Below are 23,973 nucleotides of genomic sequence, written 5' to 3'. Positions count from 1 at the left end.
TTGGCTGAGTGTTTATATATACAGTTGAAGTCGGAAGTTTACATACACCATAGCCAAATACATTTAAACTCAGTTTTTCACAATTCCTGACATTTAATCCTAGTAAAAATTCCCTGTCTTCGGTCAGTTAGGATCACCACTTTATTTTAAGAATGTGAAATGTCAGAATAATAGTAGAGAGAATGATTTATTTCAGCTTTTATTTCTTTCATCACATTCCCAGTGGGTCAGAAGTTTACATACATTCAATTAGTATTTGGTAGCGTTGCCTTTAAATTGTTTAACTTGGGTCAAACGTGTCGGGTTGCCTTCCTCAGACTTCCCACAATAAGTTGGGTGAATTTTGGCCCATTCCACCTGACAGAGCTGGTGTAACTGAGTCATGTTTGTTGGCCTCCTTGCTCGCACCTGTTCAGTTCTGCCCACAAATGTTCTATAGGTTTGAGGTCAGGGCTTTGTGATGGCCACTCCAATACCTTCACTTTGTTGTCCTTAAGTCAAGCTTTAACTTCCTGACTGATGTCTTGAGATGTTGCTTCAATATATCCACATAATTTTTAATTCCTCATGATGCTATCTATTTTGTGAAGTGCACCAGTCCCTCCTGCAGCAAAGCACCCCCACACAACATGATGCTGCTACCCCCGTGCTTCACGGTTGGGATGGTGTTCTTCATCTTGCAAGCCTCTCCCTTTTTCCTCCAAACATAATGATGGTAATTATGGCCAAACAGTTCTATTTTTGTTTCATCAGACCAGAGGACATTTCTCCAAAAAGTACCATCTTTGTCCCCATGTGCAGTTGCAAACTGTAGTCTGGCGTTTTTATGGCGGATTTTTGGAAAGTGGCTTCTTCTTTGCTGAGCGGCCTTTCAGGTTATGTCGATATAGGACTTGTTTTACTGTGGATATAGATTGTTTTGTACCTGTTTCCTCCAGCATCTTCACAAGGTCCTTTGCTGTTGTTCTGGGATTGATTTGCATTTTTCGCACCAAAGTATGTTCATCTCTAGGAGACAGAATGCATCTCCTTCCTGAGCGGTATGATGGCTGCATGGTCCCACTGTGTTTATACTTGCATACTATTGTTTGTACAGATGAACGTGGCACCTACAAGCATTTGGAAAAAGCTCCCAAGAATGAAGCAGACTTGTGGAGGTCCACAATTTTTTTTCTGAGGTCTTGGCTGATTTCTTTTGATTCTCCCATGATGTCAAGCAAAGAGGCACTGAGTTTGAAGGTAGGCCTTGAAATACATGCACAGGTACACCTCCAATTGACTCAAATGATGTCAATTAGCCTATCAGAAGCTTCTAATGCCATGACATAATTTTCTGGAATTTTCCAAGCTGTTTAAAGGCACAGTCAACTTAGTGTATGTAAACTTCTGACCCACTGGAATTGTGATAGTGAATTCTAAGTGAAATAATCTGTTTGTAAACAATTGTTGGAAGAATTACTTGTGTCATGCACAAAGTAGATGACCTAACCAACTTGCCAGAACTATAGTTTGTTAACAAGAAATTTGTGGAGTGGATGAAAAACTAGTTTTAATGACTCTGACCTAAGTGTATGTAAACTTCCGACTTCAACGGTACAATTATATATTTTTTACCCTAATAAAATATGGTCCGGCCCCTCTGGCGTTTGCAATAAGGCCAATCCGCCCAGGAAGTGCGTTCCTGAACCTCCCCAGGTCACCCCACTCTCTCGCTCACTTTTAGCTCCGGCACCTCTGTCATAGTTGTCGTCGGTGAATGAGGACCAAAACGCAGCAGGTACGTGAATGCTCATCTTGATTTTTAATTACTCTCAAAATGAACATACAAAAATAACAAACACGAAAAACGAACGAACGACAATAACAGTCTGACTAGGCACACGGCTAAGCACAGAACAATCACCCACAAATAACACATACAAACACACCCTAATATATGGGACTCTCAATCAAAGGCAGATAGACAACACCTGCCTTCAACTGAGAGTCCCAACCCCAATCAACCAAACATAGAAACACACACACTAGACTAACCATAGAATTAACTAAACTATCAACCAAAACCCGGAAATACTAAATCAAACACCCTTTACACAAACACACCACCCCGAACCACATAAAACAAATACCCCCTGCCACGCCCTGACCAAACTACAAAACAATTAACCTTATACTGGCCAGGACGTGACAGTACTCCCCCTTTAAAGGTGCTACCCCAGAAGCACCTTAACAAAAAATAACCCCAAGCAACACCAACAAAAAGTCCCCTTTTCTAAAGGGAGGGAAGGGAGGGTGGCTGCCGTCAACGACGGCACTGTGCTACACCCCCCCCTCCCCAACCCACCTATTTCTGGAGGTGGCTCTGGTTCCGGCCGTTCCAGGCTGTCGGGCCACTCTGGCATCGCCGAGGGGCAGTCGGGCCAGTCTGGCATCGCCGGGGGGCAGTCGGGGCAGTCTGGCAACTCGGGACAGTCTGGGCAGTCTGGCAACTTGGACAGTCTGGGCAGTCTGGCAACTCGGGACAGTCTGGGCAGTCTGGCAACTCGGGACAGTCTGGGCAGTCTGGCAACTCGGGACAGTCTGGGCAGTCTAGTTCGGGACAGTCTGGCAATTCGGGACAGTCTGGCCACTCGGGACAGTCTGGCCACTCGGGACAGTCTGGGCAGTCTGGCAATTCGGGACAGTCTGGCCACTCGGGACAGTCTGGCCACTCCGGCAGTTCAGGGCAGTCTGGCCACTCCGGCAGTTCAGGGCAGTCTGGCCACTCCGGCAGTTCAGGGCAGTCTGGCCACTCCGGCAGTTCAGGGCAGTCTGGCCACTCCGGCAGTTCAGCGCAGTCTGGCCACTCCGGCAGTTCAGCGCAGTCTGGCCACTCCGGCAGTTCAGCGCAGTCTGGCCACTCCGGCAGTTCAGCGCAGTCTGGCCACTCCGGCAGTTCAGCGCAGTCTGACCTCTCTGGCGACTGTTGACTGGCGGGCAGCTCTGGCGACTGTTGACTGGCGGGCAGCTCTGGCGACTGTTGACTGGCGGGCAGCTCTGACGACTGTTGACTGGCGGGCAGCTCTGACGACTGTTGACTGGCGGGCAGCTCTGACGACTGTTGACTGGCGGGCAGCTCTGATGATGACTGTTGACTGGCGGGCAGCTCTGATGATGACTGTTGACTGGCGGGCAGCTCTGATGATGACTGTTGACTGGCGGGCAGCTCTGATGATGACTGTTGACTGGCGGGCAGCTCTGATGATGACTGTTGACTGGCGGGCAGCTCTGATGATGACTGTTGACTGGCGGGCAGCTCTGAGGATGACTGTTGACTGGCGGGCAGCTCTGATGATGACTGTTGACTGGCGGGCTGACGCACTATAATCCTGGTGCGTGGTGCTGGTACCGGATATACCAGCTTATGAACACGCACCTCCAGGCTAGTGCGGGGAGCGGGAACAGGACGAGTCAGACTGGGTTGACGCACTTCCGGGTCCGCACGAGAGACAGGAGCTGGAAACCCAGGGCTATGGAGGCGCACAGTCGGTCTAGATCTTACCTCCTGCACAACCCGCCTTGGCTGGATGGAACTAGTAGCCCTGTACGAGCGGGGTGCTCGTACAGGGCAGACTGGGCTGTGCAGGGGCCTGATGGTAGCCGTGCGTAGAGCGGGAGTTGGGTAGCCTGGTCCTCGGAGGCGTACCGGCGACCAGATGCGCTGCGCAGGCATCCTCCTACCAGGCTGGATGCCCGCTCTAGCACGGCACCTGCGAGGGGCTGGAATAACGCGCACCGGACTGTGCGTGCGTATGGGTGAGATTGTTTCGCTGAGGAGCGCACTTAGCGCTCTACACCCCATACGCTCCTCCATATAACCACGGGTAGCTGGCTTCCGGCTCTTCTTACGCCTAGCCAAACTACCCGTGTGCCCCCCCAAAAAATTTTCTTGGGGGAGCCTCTCATGCATCTCCTTCAGCGCGTCCACTCTGGCTTCGTACCACCGCCTCTCTGCCTTGGCTGCCTCAATTTCCCACTGCGGGCGGCGATAATCCCCAGCCTGATGCCAGGGTCCGGCCCCGTCCAGAACTTCCTCCCAAGTCCACTTCTCCCGCCAGTCCAACTCGAACTCCGTCTGCTCCTTCCTCTGCTGCTTGGTCCTTTGGTGGTGGGTGATTCTGTCATAGTTGTCGTCGGTGAATGAGGACCAAAACGCAGCAGGTACGTGAATGCTCATCTTGATTTTTAATTACTCTCAAAATGAACATACAAAAATAACAAACACGAAAAACGAACGAACGACAATAACAGTCTGACTAGGCACACGGCTAAGCACAGAACAATCACCCACAAATAACACATACAAACACACCCTAATATATGGGACTCTCAATCAAAGGCAGATAGACAACACCTGCCTTCAACTGAGAATCCCAACCCCAATCAACCAAACATAGAAACACACACACTAGACTAACCATAGAATTAACTAAACATAAACCAGAACCCGGAAATACTAAATCAAACACCCTTTACACAAACACACCACCCCGAACCACATAAAACAAATACCCCCTGCCACGCCCTGACAAAACTACAAAACAATTAACCTTATATACTGGCCAGGACGTGACAACCTCTCAATTTACAAATTAAGCACTGAACACGGGTTGTGTAGACTCTAGCTAACCACCATATTGACTCCTTCCGGAGACACCTGAAACCCCACCTCTTTAAGGAATACCTGGGATAGGATAAAGTCATCCTTCTAACCGCCCCTTAAAAGATTTAGATGCACTATTGTAAAGTGGTTGTTCCACTGGATAGTATAAGGTGAATGCACCAATTTGTAAGTCGCTCTGGATAAGAGCGTCTGCTAAATGACTTAAATGTAAATGTAAATGTGTCATCTGATGAAGATTGTCAAAGGTTAGTGCTGCATTTAGCTGTTTTTTGGTTATTTGTGATGCATGTGGTTGGTCGGAAAATGGCTATGTGGCTACTTTTACGATATACTCCTCTAACATAATCTAATGTTTTGCTTTTGCTGTAAAGCCTTTTTGAAATCTAACAACGTGGTTCGATTCAGGAGAGGTGTATCTATAAAACAATATAATTTGAGAAAAAAAATAGAATTTTTTTTTTTATTAAATTTTGTTATGCTAATGGCGATATGATTTTTCGCTGGATGTCCGTCCCGAGGCCGCACAGGGGTTAAACTTTTTCTTGGTCTGTGTATGTTTTTTCGCCGCTCAACCCTTATGGTGGGTCACAAAGCAAAACAGTTTGAGAACCCATGCTCTAGTGTAAACAAGAAAGGTTAAGTGGATTTGATAGTTCTGGGATTATTTTTAAATGAGGTGTGTGTGTGTGTGTGTGTGTGTGTGTGTGTGTGTGTGTGTGTGTGTGTGTGTGTGTGTGTGTGTGTGTGTGTGTGTGTGGACCTGTTTAACTATACTTGTGGGGACCAGAACAAACATCTGACCAACTGGGGACATTTTGTTAGTCCCCACAAGGTCAAATGCTATTTCTATGGGTTTAGGGTTAAGATTTGAAATAGTGTTAGTTTTAGGGTTAAGGTTGGGTTTTGGGATGAGGGAAAATAGGATTTTGAATGGCACTGACTTGTGAATCCCCACAAGGTTAGTTATACAAGACTGTGTGTGTGTGTCATGAGGGGACGCAGGAAGGGGCGATGGATTTCCTGAATGCGGTACGGATGGAAGGGAGTGGCGGCAGGATGTATCCCATGCTGGCTGGCGCGGGGCCAGTGGCCCTCCTCAATCTGCTATTTATTTATTTGTTTATTTATTTATTTGGATCCCCATTGCAGAAGCAGCAGCTACTCTTCCTGGGGTCCACCAAAAAACACAAAACATGACAAGCAACAAAACACTTTTACGCTGACGGACAAGGACAGTCACACACATTTAAAATGCAATGTTATAAAAACAATGCACTAATGGCACTAGCAGTATAGGACCAGGCTAGTTCAGTCAGTGTACAGTTCATTGTACTGTTAGTGCCTTTTGCATCCCTTTGGTATGTTAAATTGAAATTGTGCACCAATTTTACATTTTAAAAAGCCTGTTAAATGTAATGAAGTGCCCTTTAATATATACCACATGGTGAATTCAATAAATCAGATTTTCAATTTGAATATAGACAATATGAATGTCCCTCCTTGCACCCTCTGTGACTTCTAGGAAGATTTTAACCCACTAACCCCCCAAAATAATCCCATGTTTTTACCGTCATTGTAAAGCCCTAGTTATTTTATTGTCAACAGTTCAAGGGCCGTTCAAGTGGATTTTTCTCAGATGTGGTAAATTATCACTTCCCACTTGGTTATAAACGCACTATAACACCGCTAACCACTCATTGGAAGCACAATACCTAGATTTACTCTTTGACATATTCCGGAGCGTTGTACAATGTATAGTTTTTGTTTAAATCGATACAAACTAAAATAAATAAATAATAAATCCATCCTAGTGCCCGATCTTGATGAAGAGAGGCACTTACTATAGTAATTTTGTTTTTTTAACCTCTTGTGATGGGAAAACATGTTTTTTGTCAAGTTGAACATGTGCTCTTTATGACAGAATGTTAAAGGTTAGGGTTAGGGTTTTTACTCCATCGCAATTTAAATTATATCATTGCCAAATCTTTGGCTTGGTCTCATTGAACCATACATAAATTGTAATTTAAGAAGCCGAATTAGGAACAATTGGCCACCCTGCAGTCTAAATGTCATAGCCATGCATTTCTGGAATATTGTCAGGCATGACATACATTTGAGCTATGTATCTACAAGTATTTTTTTATATGGGACATGTCGACTGGAGAGTTCAATTATTGGCCTAATGCGAAGAAAATGTTTGCGCTTCAAATCAATTGACATGACCATATTCACATTTAATTACTAGCAGCTGTGCATTATCCACAGGCCAAATGAAGGCGACCTGACAGCTTTGCATGTTTTAACCACATTCCTGCTTGTAAATGTTGACATTTACAAACAGGTCTTTGACTCTCCATTTTTGCCAGATGGGTATTTATCATGTACTCGTCCATGTTTGATGAAAGCCATATTGTGTTGTGTATGATATTAGGTGAATACAACATCTCTGACAGACATTTATTAGAATATCATTGGCCAGATAGATAGTTCAAAGCAGGTCAGTGTGTTTTAAACTTGATCTTACCTTGGCTTTGGTTTAAAATGATGTGCCAAGAGCATTGAGATCACCAGAGGCATATGGTCGATAGCACAACACGCAACTGTGATACGGAACCGAAATCACCTTTCCACAATAGCGTCTATTGAATTGGGAGTGATACCGTGATGGGATTCCTTTCATTACCTTTTCCTCGGTACTCACCCGGCTACACAGCATGGGGCCTGACACCTCATTCGTCTGTAACGGTTCAGGAGGCTGCTTGAGGACAGCTCCCAAGAATCAACTCTTAAATGAAACCTAGTTTTCTTCCTTAAAGCTGCCATAGTGTTTGCAGTCATATAAGAGAAACAGGAGAATCTCAGATCATGCCCAATGACAATCGAAGAAGAAGACAAACAGGAACAGGCAACAGTTTCAAAGCCTTGTATTTCAGAAGAGACTCCAGCCTCCGCTCTCCCTACAGTGGCTCTAATGAATGGAAGACACACAGTATCTAGGCTACATAACAAGAAGTGTGCTCGTGGCAAGGCCCCAGGATTTCCACTCCAGCTCAGCAGAGGTTGTTACCACTCTGCCCTCCCTCCATATGGTTCCAGTAAATTGTAGGCGTGATCCACAGAACCATTAAATCAATAGCATGTGTGCCTCTCTCCCGGATTCGTGCCTTGACATGGGTAGGTAATGTTATCTTATTATTGATGCTCTCTACCTGGCTGCCTCCACCAAGGGTCTGTGGGGGGCATAAATCTGGCAGTTTTTATCAGTGCTCTTTAACAGTTTGCTTGGTAGGGTTAATAAGAGCATAGGAAGGAGGAAAATGTTGACATCTGCTCGATCTTCTGGACCTAGGGCGAGGATTGGAGGATGACAGTTTATAATAAAATGGTATTATACCAAATTATAAATCACAATGTGTTGTAGGTTTGTAGCTGATGTGGAGATTCGGTACTGTCATGTATACCCTTTTACGGGCCTAGCAGCCAAATGTAAATAGCAGGAGGTTTGCACCGTGATAACTAGGTTTTCCGTTGCCGAAAACAGTCGATTTGTGTGACTTGAAATGCACCTAGAGTTCTGAAATGTAACGGCTTAAAATAGGAGATATTTTATGGGGATATCGTGCTTAATCCAACCAATGAAAATAGTAGGATCTAACAAAATCCCACTTGTTCATACTCCAGTGAAGTTACTTTTGAAGACCTTCAACAAACTCAGATTTATATGGTAAGACCTTGGGACTGTCTGTAATATTCACAATGCGATTAAAGCTGAGATCTGCGATAGGTGAAACAGAGCCACTGGCCGCCCCAGGCACATTTGTTATTGTTTTTCTATTGAGAAAATGAGCATTCAGCATTATACCAAAAAAGAATAATCCTAGCACATACTCTGCTGTCTATCACACATGCAATGATGTGCAATCCTTGTTGTTTGAACCTCTATGGAGTCAAGCTTTAAGGAATGAAACAGATTTCACAACAAACTAATTAGAAGGTAGATTTAATTAGCCTTGCTTCCCTTTTATCCAAGGGAGAATCGAGCGATGTTGCGTATAATACTTGCATTACAATTGACTGCTAATGACTTAGCTACAGTTAACTGCCAAAATAAGGGAAACACTTGAGTAAATGAAGGATACAAAGTATATTGAAAGCAGGTGCTTCCACATAGTTGTGATTACTGAGTTAATTGAGCAATTAACATCCATTATGCTTAGGGTCACGTGTGGAAATGCTGGGGCAGGCCATTATTTTGGCCACCATGGCTATGCCCCCATAGGATGACAATTCTCCCATCCACAGGGCACGAGTGGTCACTGAATGACTTGATGAGCATGAGAATTATGTAAACCATATGCCATGGCCGTCTGTCACCAGATCTCAACCCAATTGAGCCCATGGGAGGTTCTGGAGCAGCGCCTGAGACAGCGTTTTCCACCATCGTCAACAAATCACCATATGATGGAATTTCTCAGGGAAGACTGGTGTCGCATCCCTCCTCTATGCGAAGGTGAATTGAAGCTGTTCTGGCACGGGGTGGCCCAATGCCCTCTTAATAAGATACTTTATGTTAGTGCTTCTTATATTTTGGCAGTTACCTGTAGGTTTCTTGGTTAAAAAAAAATAACAGACTAACTCAGAACTCTGGGTCCAGCTGTCATGAAAGATTCACCAAATGATCCTCATGTTGAATGAGCGAGTCGCTGCTTGCTTTTTTAAACCACGGGACCACTCCGTTGTGCACTATTACCAGTAGGCTATATTACCCCTCACTGTTTGCCTTATGGAGGGGTCCCACACAGACCCCACCGGGATAGAATGTTTATTATTCCAACTGCAATTCTTTACTTTGCAGCCAGCCTTCCTGGGTTGTAATATAGGAGGAGGGAGAGGGAGAAAGTGAGAGGGAGTGAGAGTGAAAGACTGAAGCAATAGCTAGGGAGAGAGTACGAGGGAGAGCAAGGGAGAGAGATTTGTGTCCATTATACGTGGCCAGAATCTTCCACAGAAATTATATGAGAACTTAGTGAGGTGGCCACCTAACTACCACCGAGAGTCAACTACCACCCACTGGCATTTTTCTTTCATTATCCCTCGATGATAGAGCACTGTAAAGCAAGGCAGCATTGCAATTTCTAATGAGGTAAATGGAAAGACACTTTTTCGTTGATGATTTAGATGATTCATGTCATTTTAGACAGGGTGTACTGTATCTTTGAAAGGAAGTGTTAAAGAGGTATTTTACTTTTAAAAAACTGACATTTAAAGCTGAATTATGTCACTTTTTGGGTGACCTGACCAAATTCACATAGAAATTATAGTTATTGATATGTCATTCTAATTGAAAGCAAGTCTAAGAAGCTCTAGATCTATTCTATGTGCCCTATTTCTATGCTTCCCGTTCTTAAGTTTAGTTTTTGCGTCTTTCGTTTTTTTACACCAGCTTCTCAAACAGCTGAAAATACTATATTTTTTGGTTTGGATGGTGCAATGTTTGTCACATAAACTGAAATTAGGCAAACTATTAGAATTTTTGCATGCAGGAAAGGTGGAACAATTTCTTTATATTGCACCTTTAAAAAAGGGTGCGTTTCCCAAATGTTCTAGATATTTCTCATTAGTTCACCATTATTACGTTCTTACACATTATTTTGCATGTACTTGTTGCGGAGCTCAACTAATGGTGGGTCATTTAAATTATGTGTTTTGACAGGAGGTAATCACAGGCCCGCTGTTAGTATAGCTATGGGGCTTGTATGTGCTAAATAATTATAATTTGAGAACATTCAGGTGGACTGAATAGAAAGCTTTTTAAATTTGAAATATATGATAAATATTTATTTCAGTAAAATGCTCTTTTAAATGAGTGTTTCTGGACACACGGTATGTCCCAGTACTGTCTTAACAACACATGTATTACACGCTTAAACGTGAATGTCTAATGTCCTCAGTAACAGAAGAAGAAATTTACCCACAAACCCATGTAATGCAATCTCAATGTTTTGTCTCCTCCGATTCCGCAAATACTTTCATAATTGAATGTTTAATCATCCTTAAAATCTAATGTTTACATGTACGTTATGTTTACTGCAGTCATTAGTTCAATTTGCTATCCAATATGCCATATTAGGAAAAGAAATGTCAGCACTGTTGGCATCAGATTACTTCTGAAATTACATTTTTGCAGTGGTTTGTTATTATATCTGAATAGGCCAGTGGGAGACTGAAATGGATGGAAAGGATATCGCCGACTGAGAAAACACTGCTTCTTATCACTACAGTAGTAGGGACACTTTCAACCTTGCTTGAACCATGCTGAAACCCCCACAAACAATAATGGCAAAGAATTTAGCATATTTCTGGGACTTCTATATTCAGAGCCTGGGATTTCCCGCTAGACTTGTCTCCCCATGTATTCCAAAAGAATGGATTTCATTCAGAAGCAAGGTAATGTTACTTACAGTGTAATCTACTGGGAGTATAGGTAAGGGCAACAACAGGAGGAGAAGATTTGCACAATATAGTATTAAATAAAGAAAAATTCAGATACAATAGGCTAATTGAAAAGTTGCAAAAGGAGGAGTAGGAATATGATTTTAGTTGAAAACCATAGTTCTGTACATTCATCCTGTCGGAGTACGGCAATAACAGTGTCAAATTGCACCTTGTCCATCCTGTCCTAATGTCATTATTGTCTGGAAAATGTTGACCATAAAGGCCATGATGTCCATTATATACTGTCAAAACAATGCCTTTATCAGGAACAACTTTTTTTTTATATATATTGCTGTCCATTTAAAGACTGTTATACACAGTAAATACCAGATGTGTAAGATGGTTACTCTTCTATAAACTGTAAAAACTTTTAACTAATATAATATGTTTAATAATAATATGTCTAATAAAATGACTATCACCACAACGTGACATTTCCCACAATGCTTTTTTTTTATGTCATGTACAGTGATAATGTAGTGATACTGATAGTGGGACATCATTTAAGCATTCCATATTCCGCAGTCATGTCAATGAGACCCTCTGTGTGTCTGTGGCCGTCTTACGATGCCATCCAGATGGTGAAGGGGACGAGCAGGGTGGGTACTGTGTTTAGCAGCGTTAGGGAGCCCAGGTATAACATGATGCCCATTCCACACAGAGCTGTGATGTAGGCGTTCATCCTACTGCAGATGATCTTCCTCACTGTCAAACAGAACTGCAGGAGAGAGGATGAAACAAGAGTAAGCATCCTTTACAGATTTTTTTTTATCCCGCAAGATGAATAAAAGCTTGTGAGTGTTTTAACACTTAAAATCTTATTAACATTGAGTGAAAAAGAGGAGTGCTCTTTGCATTTATCTTTGAAAGCCGTTGTCTTTGTTTGATTGAATTGGGGCCCCTGATATTCTAATGGTTAATCGTTATTTTAATTTTATTTATTTATTCATCCACATCCATTTGGAACCATTGAGATGCAAATCTCCTTTTAAAGGAGCTCTGGCCAAGAGGCAAATACAATGACGATACAACAATTTATGAAACAGCATGAGATGTCTTATTTGACAGAACATTGTGATTCAACCATAAATACATCTATTTAATAAAGTACTGTGTAACAGTGGTTCCCATCCAGCGGTACTAGGACCTACTGATTTATATTACAATGCATTTATATTTTAAATCGAGTACTTCCTGTGTCTACATTAACCCTTGTGTTGTCTTAAGGGTCAAATATGACCCGCCACTATGTTTATCAGCAGAGATATTGATAAATTATATTTTTTCAACTTGAAATTTGATGACTTTTCCTAGAGTGACCCCAACATTAGAAGAAGTGAAACATCGCCTTTGTTCATATTTCTATGAAAGCTGTACACCGCCAGGGTACAAAGATTGTCTTAGCAGCAGTTATAAAATAATTTACACACCACACACACACACACACACACACACACACACACACACACACACACACACACACACACACACACACACACACACACACACACACACACACACACACACACACAATGAGAAATTGAGATTATGTGTGCTACTGATTGAACTCAGCCAGCAGCTTCTGTAGAGGAAGATCACCATGGTTGGCACAGTTAGAAAGAACAAGCCTGAGCTTGCACTCCTCGCAACAAGGGGGAGCTCCTCGCAACAAACTTCTCATCAAAATTTACAAGAATGTGGTCCTCCTGAGCACACTGCACAAAACGGCTGAGATCAGTGATTATGAGGACAGGAAGCCAGCCATCATCCTGGACTACAACCACAACAAATTAGGTGTGGACAACCTGGACAAGGTGATTGGAACTTACAGCTGTAGGAGGATGACTGCCCGCTGGCCCCTGGTCATCTTCCATAACATCATTGATGTGTCCTCATACAATGCCTTCATGATATGGAACAAGATCAACCCTACCTGGATGCCTGATAAGCGGAACAAGAGGAGGGTATTCCTGGAGCAGCTGGGAAAGGCACTTGTAACCCCACACATTCAAAGGGAGCGCCTCCCCCGCACAGCAGCATCTGCAGCGCTTGTGAAAGCTGTTCAGGGGGCTGAATCTTGTCCTGATCCACCTGATGCTGCAGCTGGGGCAGGCAAGAGGAGGAGATTCCAATTCTCTCCCCCAAAGAAGGCGTGTAAAACAAATACTATATGCTGCACATGTGAGAAATACATCTGCAAAGTCCATGCACACACACACTTGCATACTGTCCTACATGTGCTAAATAAAGTTGATTGATTTATGTTCTTCATGTTTTTGTTTTGTATCTATTATCTTATTTTATCCTTATTTATTGTTGTTGTTTATACACCTTGTGGGTGGGAGCAATGGTTCAACAAATGGGAGAAGACTAGTATTTTGTAGTTGAATTCCTCATTGTACAGTATATAAGAATTTTTTTATTTTTTATTTTTTGTATTTCACCTTTATTTAACCAGGTAGGCAAGTTGAGAACAAGTTCTCATTTACAATTGCGACCTGGCCAAGATAAAGCAAAGCAGTTCAACACATACAACAACACAGAGTTACACAACAACACAGAGTTACACATGGAGTAAAACAAACATACAGCCAATAATACAGAAGAAAAATAAGTCTATATACAATGTGAGCAAATGAGGTGAGATAAGGGAGGTAAAGGCAAAAGGCCATGGTGGCAAAGTAAATACAATATAGCAAGTAAAACACTGGAATGGTAGATTTGTAGTGGAAGAAAGTGCAAAGTAGAAATAGAAATAATGGGGTGCAAAGGAGATAAATAAATAAATACAGTAGGGGAAGGGGTAGTTGTTTGGGCTAAATTATAGATGGGCTATGTTTCAGGTGCAGTGATCTGTGAGCTGCTCTGAATATATCACTATGTTGCCAAAAAAGTTATTGTTTTCCTTCAATAAAATGCATTCAAAACTACTTTCTGCACATTTATGCTACTTCCTTAGGCTATACAAGTGCTATCTATTGCTAACAAATGTATGTTTACACCTATGCAGTACCTTTAGCAATAATAATAGTAATATACCTCTACTTTAGTAAAGAAAACAATTATGACAGGTGTGTTGTAATAAAAACGAGTGGTGTCCACTGATTAAATGCAGTCTTTCTGCATTGTGTAGAGGGAAACCCCAGATATTCACAAAGTTTGTGATGAATGCAGGTTGTTCCTTCTTGCAAAATAGATGTAGGGTTTAAAATTCAATTAAGCTGCTTTATTTTAGGGGTTTAGTGAAGGCGGGTTATTTTTTACCCTTAGGACAAAGGGAGTATACATTTACATTACAGTCATTTAGCAGACGCTCTTATCCAGAGCGACTTACAGTATTGAATACATACATTTCATTTCATGCATTTTTTTTTCTTTTTTGTCCTGGCCCCCCGTGGGAATCAAACCCACAACCCTGGCGTTGCACACACCATGCTGACGTTGCAAACACCATGCTCTACCAACTGAGCCACAGAATGTTAAGACTACACAAGGGTTAAAGGGGCAAACTGTGATTCAAACAACAGCAGTGGTTACCCCTCCACTGTTTTGGTAAACAGCCGCAGCCAAACAGCGATGCATGAGGGTCTTTAATGCATTAACACTAGATGGTGCTCCTCACCAGCGCACTACAGTCCAACTCAACAAGTCTGATTTTGTCCCAATTCTCCATACTTCTCCCAAAGTGTGCACTTTCACACTTTCTCTCATGGATTCAACCAAGGTTAGTAACTCCCTCCCTCCGCCTCTGCTTACACCAATCAGATGCTTTTGAATCCATGACGGGGAGTGTGCAAGTGCACACTTTTGGAGAAGGGTAGAGAATCAGGACGTAGCCTTTGAGTTCACTTTTCATTGGCCTAAAAGCAATCTATCCACCGCAACACAGAATCATCTGACCTTTTCAGAGAAATGTACACCCTTTCAACTGCTCTCATCATACAGTACTTTGAATCAGTGTGCAGTATTCCCACATTGATTGGCTATTGTCTGTGCTACGGGTGACCACAGCATGTCTAGACTAGACGTTGGTACCAGCACACCTGTGTCGTGTTCAGAAAGAAATGCCATGATTAGAGCTTACCCGATTCCTGACTTACATACCAGAGAGGTGCATGTCTGTTCTACCCAATATATTTCTGAGCGTTCCACAACACTGTGCCCTGCTGAACTCAGACCAGGGCCCGTATTCATAAGAGTGATAAGGTGTGCTGATCTATTACCAGCTTTGACTTTTAGATTATAATGCATGGACAGCAGGGATCTAATTATAGAGTAGAACTCCTAGTCTGAGACGCCTTATAAATATGGGGCCTGATGACACTCACTAATTATGCTCTAGAGATTTTGAGGAGCATGTCCATGAATCATGATCCGTTGAACCAGGCGTTTTACCCCTGGGCTGGAGCAAATTAGCCACCTCTAGTGTATGCCAACTGCCATCATCTGAACTAAGTTTCTAAATTACTCCAAAGTAGGCCAATATATACAAGAGACATTGTAAATCCATTCTCAAAACAAAGGAGTTGAGCAACTAAGCCGCTATTTCACCATAGTTTTCAACATAGTCAGTCGATGTCAGCGTGAAACAGCACTTTTACTTGGAAGACCAAATCATATCTGACGGTTGAAGAAAGGTTTCATCCTATTAATTTCCCTTTTATGTATGTTTCCGCTTAATAACTTTGGCATGTGAGGTGAATGAGGTCAACTTCACGACAACACTTTATTATCCCATAATCTGTGTTTGTTCCATAAAATTCATTGAAATATCTGCCATATTTCCCACGCAACCCACGTGCTAAAACTCTTTTCTTTCAGAAAATATCTCTCCCGTGTAACCTTTTGATCCTATGACATAGGTGACTGGATAAATAGACACACTTTTGTGGCTACAATCACATGTACCAAAAGGGGCATTCCCGAAAGGTTGGAGAGACTATATGCTCTGAGCTAAAGCTGATTCCTTCCAATAAATGTTTAGTGTGTAGCCTAATGCTCTAATGCAAGTCATTGAACAATACGTTTATGTAGTTTTTGCTTCCCCGGCGTATTTATCGGCAGTGATTCACTTTAACATGTCTCAGTAGGTTCTTCACTCAATAACATATAAATAGTATTACAAAAACTTTGTCTGACCGTAATTTGAACCAACAATAACTCTTGACTTGCCTAATTAAATAGAAAAATAAAAAAACTCCTCCCGCAATTGCTTCATTTCCCTGAGCATTATGTAACACCAAGTGCAACAGTGTACTATTGGCTCATGGTTCACAATGTTATTCCTACAGTCTCAACTAAAGCATTGTTAACTTAACATCTCCTTGAGTACCCCCAGCCATTCCACTGATCTAATCCAGTACTAGTCTAGCACACAACTATAATAGGGCTTGATGATTGACAGGGTGAATCAGGTGTGCTAAAACTGGGATGGGTCAAATCAGTAGACTGAGTTGAGGGGAGGTTTGTTAAAACCCTATTGTCTAAAGTGACACCCTCCTTTACTTAATATCAAGACAGTGCCCTGGGGGTCACGTGATGGCTTCGCTCTGAGAAGTTTGCAGTGACTAATCTTAGTCGTCCGGGAAATCACCATAGATTTTCCAATCACATACTACCCCCAAAACGTGTAAGAACAGCGCCCTTTGACAAAGGAGAACCCCATACTCCACCTGGTAGGTCTGGTAGCTGATGGCCATGCCATAGCGGCAGTACATGACATAGTGTTCACAGTTGTACCACAGCAAACTGTAGGTCATGGAGCCCATGAGCTTCTCTGCCCTCCTGGCCACCTCGTCCCCCTCCAGGGGGGGCTGGCTGCACAGCTTGTCCATGTGGTTGACCAGGATCTCCGAGCCATACGCAAAATCCGCCAACGAGTCCACCCTGACGCTCGCCGACTTGGCGATCACCCCTAGAATCAGCCGGTTGTTGGTCACCATCTTGCCGATGGCAGCCTTGTTCTTGGTGAATACCGGAAGGATGTCCGGGATGAAGTGAGCCACCCGGTTGTTGCCCAGGTAGATGCCGAAATGGGTAAAGAGAGTTCTAGGAACTTCCAAAAGGTCGCCACGTTTGTACAAGGACAGGTCATACTTAGAGTCTTTGTCCTTGTCCTCTTCATCCACTTTGGAAGCGATGAAGAAGAGGCTGAGGAGTTGGAGGAAGGTAATCATGGTGGCAGAATTATATCCAACGGTTCGACACCTGGCCGTTTTATCTAGGCTAAGGGTCTGGGAGGAGCCAAGCGCATGGGATTAGAGGTTTCTCAACTTTGCGGTGCAATTTTGACAGAAATAAAGGAGCTTTCTGCTAATCGTGTGGTTTCGAGGGCGGCTTAATTTCAAAACCGAGGGTTTAATCGGGGGAAGTGTTCCGGTTATGTGGCTTTCATTGGCAAATCAGAAAAACAAATCACCAGTTTGAAAGGTCATAAATATTTTATAGCCTGAATAAACAGTCAGGTTGAGCTGTATAATGCTGACTCACTCTTGATATTTCTGGAACTGTGAATATGATATAGTAGAAAGAAAATAATAATGCATAGTCATTACTAAGAAATATTATCCAGAGAATGTGTATATTTTATGAATGTGGCTTTTGCGTAAATCTACTTTATATGATTAAGTATTTGGGTTTGGAAATACAATGGGGATATATTGGGGATTTTATGTGGCCAATATTACATCAATAACATGATCATTTGAAAATGCTGTTTGGTATTGACAGAGATGCAATGTGAGTATTAAGATGCACTGTGATTGTATGTACCTAACTGTATTGAAAAATGTGTGGAAAAATACTTCAAATGTCAACTATTTACATTTTTCTTGAAACCAGACCAAAACAAACCAAATGATGACTTCCAATATCTTTATTAACATTTCTTATATTTACAATGTATTTGACTGAAAACAAAATGATTTGCTCTCAAAACACATTCATAAAAGTATTGTATTAATCAGCGTAGTACTCTTAGAGTTTCAAACTGAATGTATCTATATAAAAATATATTTAAAAAAAGAGTATCATTATTGAAGAAATTACATTATTTACAGATTATACTACATTGACTTACACAGTAAGATAAAAAGTATAAATGCGCCTTGACCAATCTTTTGGGGGAAATAAGGATGATACTTTGGTCACGGAGGGATCATATGGCCTTTATAATTCCTTAATGGCCTACATACAATACCGTAAGTGTTGACATGAACACTCAAATGTAAATTGCTAGGGCTACAACCACATTGCCCTCTGTTTACTTTTGGCTGGCAAGTATCAAATCAAAAGTGAATGGATGGTAGCTCTTGCTGTAACAATGGCCTATTATATGATATGCCACTATAGGCCTATACCAAAGGCATATGAGTTGGGAGGTGCCAAGTAATGTCATCACAAGGACCAATGAAAAGACACTATCCTAAATAGTTTCTATTGAAATGTCCATGGGAGTGTTTGAAGGTTTGAACTTTGGCCTCTCAGCCAGCCATCCACAGAGTGAAGGAGATGAGGATTGTGGGTAATGTAGTTGAAGGCGCAAGGCCAAAGCAGAGGATGTAGATCATTCCCAGGAGAACGCTGAGAAAGACACTCCTCTGGTCTTGAATGATTGATTTCAGGCACTCACAAAACTGCAAAGAAATGAGATAAATGATGCAATTAATAAACATGTATGTATAGGACTTTTATGAACAATTCATTTTAGGCGTATTCAATTATTTATGTTCTAAATTTAAACTTTTATGAATTATGGAAGAAAAGAGAGAAGACCTTGGATGAAATAACACCAGAACATCAAACCAAAGCCCAAATAAATGTATTTTCAGTAACACTGAATAAAACAATGTTTCTGAATATAGTTGCCTATTATATTAACCATGGCATAATATAATAAAAAAATGGAGATATAAATACAAAATAAGGGATTGGAAATATCAAAGGTTGAAGATGCTGTTCCCAATAAGTAATACAACCATGTCTAACCTAAATGAACAATTCAATCCAATGCATTTGTAATAATATTAATGTAAATGCAAATATCTGAAAACATTATCTATGTCATAATCTAAAGATACCAGTCCTGTCCTGTGATACAGGTTATGCATATGCAAAATATTTTAAGAAGACACTACATTTATCTCCTGTGGCGAAAAAGTTAAGGAGTCAGAATTATGCACAACGTAATTGTATTGAAAATAAATAAATAAAATAAGGCAAGGAAAATAAAATGACCATTTCCGTTTGCTGACTTTTCGCTGAACCGTATCTGCAGTATGTAACAAAATGTTCACAGTTATTCCATAGTAAACTGTAAGGGATGGCGCCGACGAGTTGTTCTGCCCTCTCTGCAACCTCTTCATTTGGGAACGGTTGTTGCGCCTTGCATTTTCTATCCATATGATTCACCAATATGTTTGAGCCATACACAAAGTCCTCCAAAGTGTCCACGCGCACCGTGGCACACTTGTACAAGCAACCCATGATGAGTCTCTTATTTGTGATAACTGTTTTGATGATTATCTTATCGTTGGTGAGCACCGGCATGATATCTGGGATCAGGTGAGCGACTTTGTTGTCACCCAAGTAGATACCGAAGTGCGTGAACAAAGTTCTCGGCACCTCCAAAAGGTCCCCTCTCAGGAGAGACAACGGTGCGTGACTGTGCATCGTGCGCTCTTTGCGTTTCCTATCCGTCCATTTAAACTCAAAAAGTTTGAAGTTGGAGAGAAGGGATAGCTTCTCGACGAGAAATGTCAATGAGTCGAGCATGTTGAAAGTTCCTGTCCAAAGTTTTCTGAGAGTTGTCTGGGAGAAGTGGGTTTATATGCGTAAGTGCACTAGGAGGGGACAGTGCAGCTCGAAGGTAAACCCCGAAGACACGATTGGCCACATATGGCACATATGTCTTTTTTCTTTCATCTACAGAATTTGGAAAATTTGTTTGCTATACTTTTAATCATTTGTTTATGCTGAAGATGTACGTTGATTTGCGTAATTTAAATTCACAACCATTACATTTGTAGGATTTACAAATTATAATTACAGGCTCATTTGAATCATATTGTACGAATACATTAGTTATTTTTATTTACAATTTTATAATCACAAATGCAGATTTATAAAATAAAAAAATTATGACCTTGTGCCCAGAATCTTGAAATTATTTCCCTTTATTATTTTATTACATACAGTAGGCCCTATGGGACAATCAAGACAACATTTTGAAGAGCATTGTCTGGCCCATTAGGCCTAAACTGTCTTTTAATTTAATCTACCTCAACGATCTTTACAGTTATTGTATTATAAGTAAACTAACCTTGTCTGCCAAGCATTGTGCTACTTTTGGAGCAAGCCCTTTGTTTTTTTGCTTTTTGGGGGGGTACCCCATTTTCTCCGCCCCATCACCACAGCTCCTGTATGGATACCAGAGAGGCGAAGGTCGAGAGCCATAGCAAGCCAATTTTAACTAATTTATAGTATTTCCCGGTACAGTAACCCCAACATGTTAGCCTCTCCCATCCCATTCATTGCCAATGACCTGGAGTAAAATGGTTGACTTTTGTTTGTACTGTAGTTGGTCTTGGTTTGTGAAATGTGAGATGATCTAATTAGTCTATTTAGATGATTGCCTTGCAGACCGTAGGCTTTTGGCCTGCTTTGCTGACTCATAGTGGCTGGTCAGTTAGGACTATCTCCAATCCAGGATCATTTAACGTGAATATAAATATTGTATTCAGTGATCCAATTTAGCTACCTGACACTGGCATATGATAACAAAGTGGCATTCCATAGACCAGCAGATTACTTGATAAAATCCTACTGGCTCCAATTCCACATTCATCTTTTGGACATGAATAACTCCTTTAGTGAAAGGAGTTAAACTCATTTGATATGTCTTTCAACATATACCAACCTGAATACATGGCTGCTCATTTCAGAGTATAGGAAAATAAGTGTGTTACCTATAAAGCCTCAGATTTTCAAGGTTAACTGGAATCCGGATGTATACAGCTAAGTCAAGTGTTTATTAAAACACTTGACACCAAGACACGGAACATCAAGTACAAACATCAAGCATTCCCTGTTAACATGTATAATATCTTAGTGTTAACGGGTCCATTCCTTTGCTAGCTAACTACCTAAAAGAATGAGGCGATGGTAGCTGAAGTTGAACAGGAGAACTGGGTTTTATTGCCTTCAAAATACAGGCTGGACTTAACAGAGTGTTAAGATGGCTGCCTTGGTAGGGCTGCCTTCGCGGGGCTATCGCTGTCAGTCCATATTCGGTCTGCCTTCACTCTTACTCCAACGACTCCCCTCAACCCCGAAACTAGTGGCTTATCATGTTATTATTGAAACTGTACATTAACTTGAGGTCCTGAGTCCATAACAAAGGCTCCAAAGTGGGTCGATGTTAGAAAATACAGGATTTGCAGTTCAGTGTCTATGTTTCTCTACGTCTGGACAGATTAAAGGCTCCAAAGCGGGTCAATGTTGTATAGTTCAAAAATCAACAAAGATGGAGTCGAAATGTCTTGCATGAACTTCTAACCGTCCTCTTATCAACCAAAATATTTTGGGTTAAAAGTTGAGGTCTAACCGTCACTGACCTTTGCCAGACTGCAGATGTGAAATGGTCTTGTTGGGGTCAGAAAAGGGTTGTGTTGTGGTCACATCCAGGGCAAGTCAAGAGCCTGTTGATATCGAACTCCCCTCAACCCTAACTGACTGGCATCTTAAGATATCCAATCCAACAGGATTTGCAGTTCAGCGCTTGTCTAAGTCTGGACAGATGATCAGATCTTGACAGTGCCTGGAGGAGTGATAAATAGCCTAACGATCCTAACACATGCGCACAACGTGTATAAATTAATCTTGCTCCCTTTGTGTTAGAAAGTAATGTGACATTTTGTAACGGTAAAAATAGGAGTCCAAGTGCCTCACTTATAAAACGTTCAGGTGCACAGATTTGATCGTAAATTGTGCATACATCTGTCACATCCTGATCTGTTTCATTTGTCCTTGTGCTTGTTTCCACCCCCTCTAGGTATCAACCATCTTCTCCATTATCCCCTGGGTATTTATACCTCTGTTTTCTGTCTGTCTGTGCCAGTTTGTCTTATTTTGTCAAGTCAACAAGCGCGTTACGCCATGCTCCTGCTTTTTCTTTTTCTCTGTTTTTTTGCTAGTCCTCCCGGTGTTGACCCTTGCCTGCCTTGACTCTGAACCCGCCTGCCTGACCATACTGCCTGCCACTCTGTACATCCTGGACTCTGACCTTGTTATGACATTTTGCCTGTCCACGACCATTCTCTTGCCTGCCCCTTGGATTACAATAAATATCAGAGACCCGAACCATCTGCCTCCCGTGTCTGCATCTGGGTCTCGCCCAATGCCCTTATAGTACGAACTGGCCATGACAGACCCAGCAGACTTGGACCAGCTCCGCCACGCTGTCTCCCTGCTCTCCGAGAAGCCCGCTTACCTCCTCCGGAGCGATATTCTGGGGATCCTGGAACCTGCCAGGGTTTACTTTCTCAGTTCTCCCTTATTTTTGAGCTACAGGCATCTTCGTTCCCTTCGGACGGTCGAAGATAGTGTATATTGTTACGCTAATGTTGGGAAGGGTGCTCTCCTGGGCGACGGCAGTTTGGGAGCAACAATCTGCCATTTGTCGTCATCTGGAAGATTTCATGGCAGAGGTGAGGAAGGTGTTAGATTCTCCGGTATCCGGGAGAGAGGCGGCCTGAAAACTACTTGAATTACGTGAAGACTCCCGTAGTGTGGCAGACTACACAGTAGATTGTCCCACGTTGGCCGCTGAGAGTGCCTGGAGTCCCTATTCGATACCTTCCTTCACAGACTTTCAGAGGAAATAAAAGACGAGCAGCTCGGGAGTTACCGCTGGGCCTCGATTCCCTTATCGCCCTTACTCTTAGGATTGATGGGCGTCTACGCAGGAGTGAGAGGAGGTCTGGTCTTGGACACACTTGTTCATCCGCTGCTGCTCGTTGATCTCCGAAGGAATCCGGAAGTCCCCGAAGGCTGTATTTCCGAGAAGACCCGAAGCCACCCGAGTTCCCTCGAGAATCATCGGCGACGGGTGAGTCAGAGACACCGGAACCTATGCAACTGGGCAGAGCTAGATTATCGCCTAGGGAACATTCACATAGGCTAAATTCCAACAGTTGTCTGTACTGTGGGGCTGCGGGACATTATATTGCCACCTGCCCGGTTAAGAGACCTATTTCTTTAGTAGGTACAAGTACTCGGTTGAGGCAGACTGGGAATCCTCTAATTCCCATCAACCGCACTCCTGTTTTTGTGAAACTGCTGTGGACCAGTCTAAGTCTCTCCGGGTGCTCATTGACTCTGGGGCAGATGAGAGTTTTATGGACTCTACCCTAGTTTCTGAATTAGGTATCCCCACTCAACTCCACTCTGTTCCCATGGACGCTAGAGCACTGGATGGCCGCTCTATTGGTAGAGTTACCCACAGCACTGTTCCTGTTAACCTGCAGGTTTCAGGAAATCACAGTGAAGCTATACAGCTTCTCCTCATTGAGTCCCCCCCCATGTTCCTGTTTTGGGATTTTCTTGGCTCCAAAACACAACCCCTTTAATGACTGGACCATGAGCTCAATCCTGGGTTGGAATCCGTTCTGCCATTCCCATTGCCTCAAAGCAGCGCAGCCTTCCCCAAGACAGCCTCCTCAGGGCTTAAGTCAATCCTCGGATTTCTCTGCCGTCCCCGCAGAGTACCTTGACCTCCTGGAGGTCTTCAGCAAGGCATGGGCTACTTCTCTCCCCCC

General features: G+C 42.5%; 3 protein-coding genes across 3 annotated transcripts in view; 1 reads left to right on the top strand and 2 right to left on the bottom strand.

Annotated features, from left to right (window-relative positions):
* Positions 1-11,587: 11,587 nt before the first annotated feature.
* Positions 11,588-17,334, bottom strand: LOC106609867 (lecithin retinol acyltransferase). Its single transcript, XM_014208890.3, has 2 exons — positions 16,831-17,334; positions 11,588-11,876 (listed from the first exon to the last, which is right to left on the bottom strand). The coding sequence occupies exons 1-2, from the start codon at positions 17,332-17,334 to the stop codon at positions 11,721-11,723; spliced, it is 660 nt and encodes a 219-aa protein (XP_014064365.1). The 3' UTR covers positions 11,588-11,720.
* Positions 17,335-18,018: 684 nt separating this feature from the next.
* Positions 18,019-19,957, bottom strand: lrat (Lecithin retinol acyltransferase). The gene is given in 2 exon segments (NM_001140926.1): positions 18,019-18,792; positions 19,394-19,957. Coding segments are annotated over 2 exon segments (690 nt in total). The 5' UTR covers positions 19,931-19,957; the 3' UTR covers positions 18,019-18,639.
* A 3,148-nt stretch (positions 19,958-23,105) lies between these two features.
* LOC106609923 (fibrinogen gamma chain-like) overlaps positions 23,106-23,973 on the top strand; it is a 35,330-nt gene continuing 34,462 nt past the window's right edge. The window contains exon 1 of the mRNA XM_045722609.2: positions 23,106-23,264. Within this exon, the coding sequence (XP_045578565.2) occupies positions 23,106-23,264 (159 nt within the window). The remainder of the gene's footprint in view (positions 23,265-23,973) is intronic.

The sequence above is a fragment of the Salmo salar genome, chromosome 08, assembly GCF_965601325.2.
Source record: "Salmo salar chromosome 08, fSalSal1, whole genome shotgun sequence".
Classification (NCBI taxonomy): domain Eukaryota; kingdom Metazoa; phylum Chordata; class Actinopteri; order Salmoniformes; family Salmonidae; genus Salmo; species Salmo salar.
This window is presented reverse-complemented; position numbering and strand designations above follow the sequence as displayed.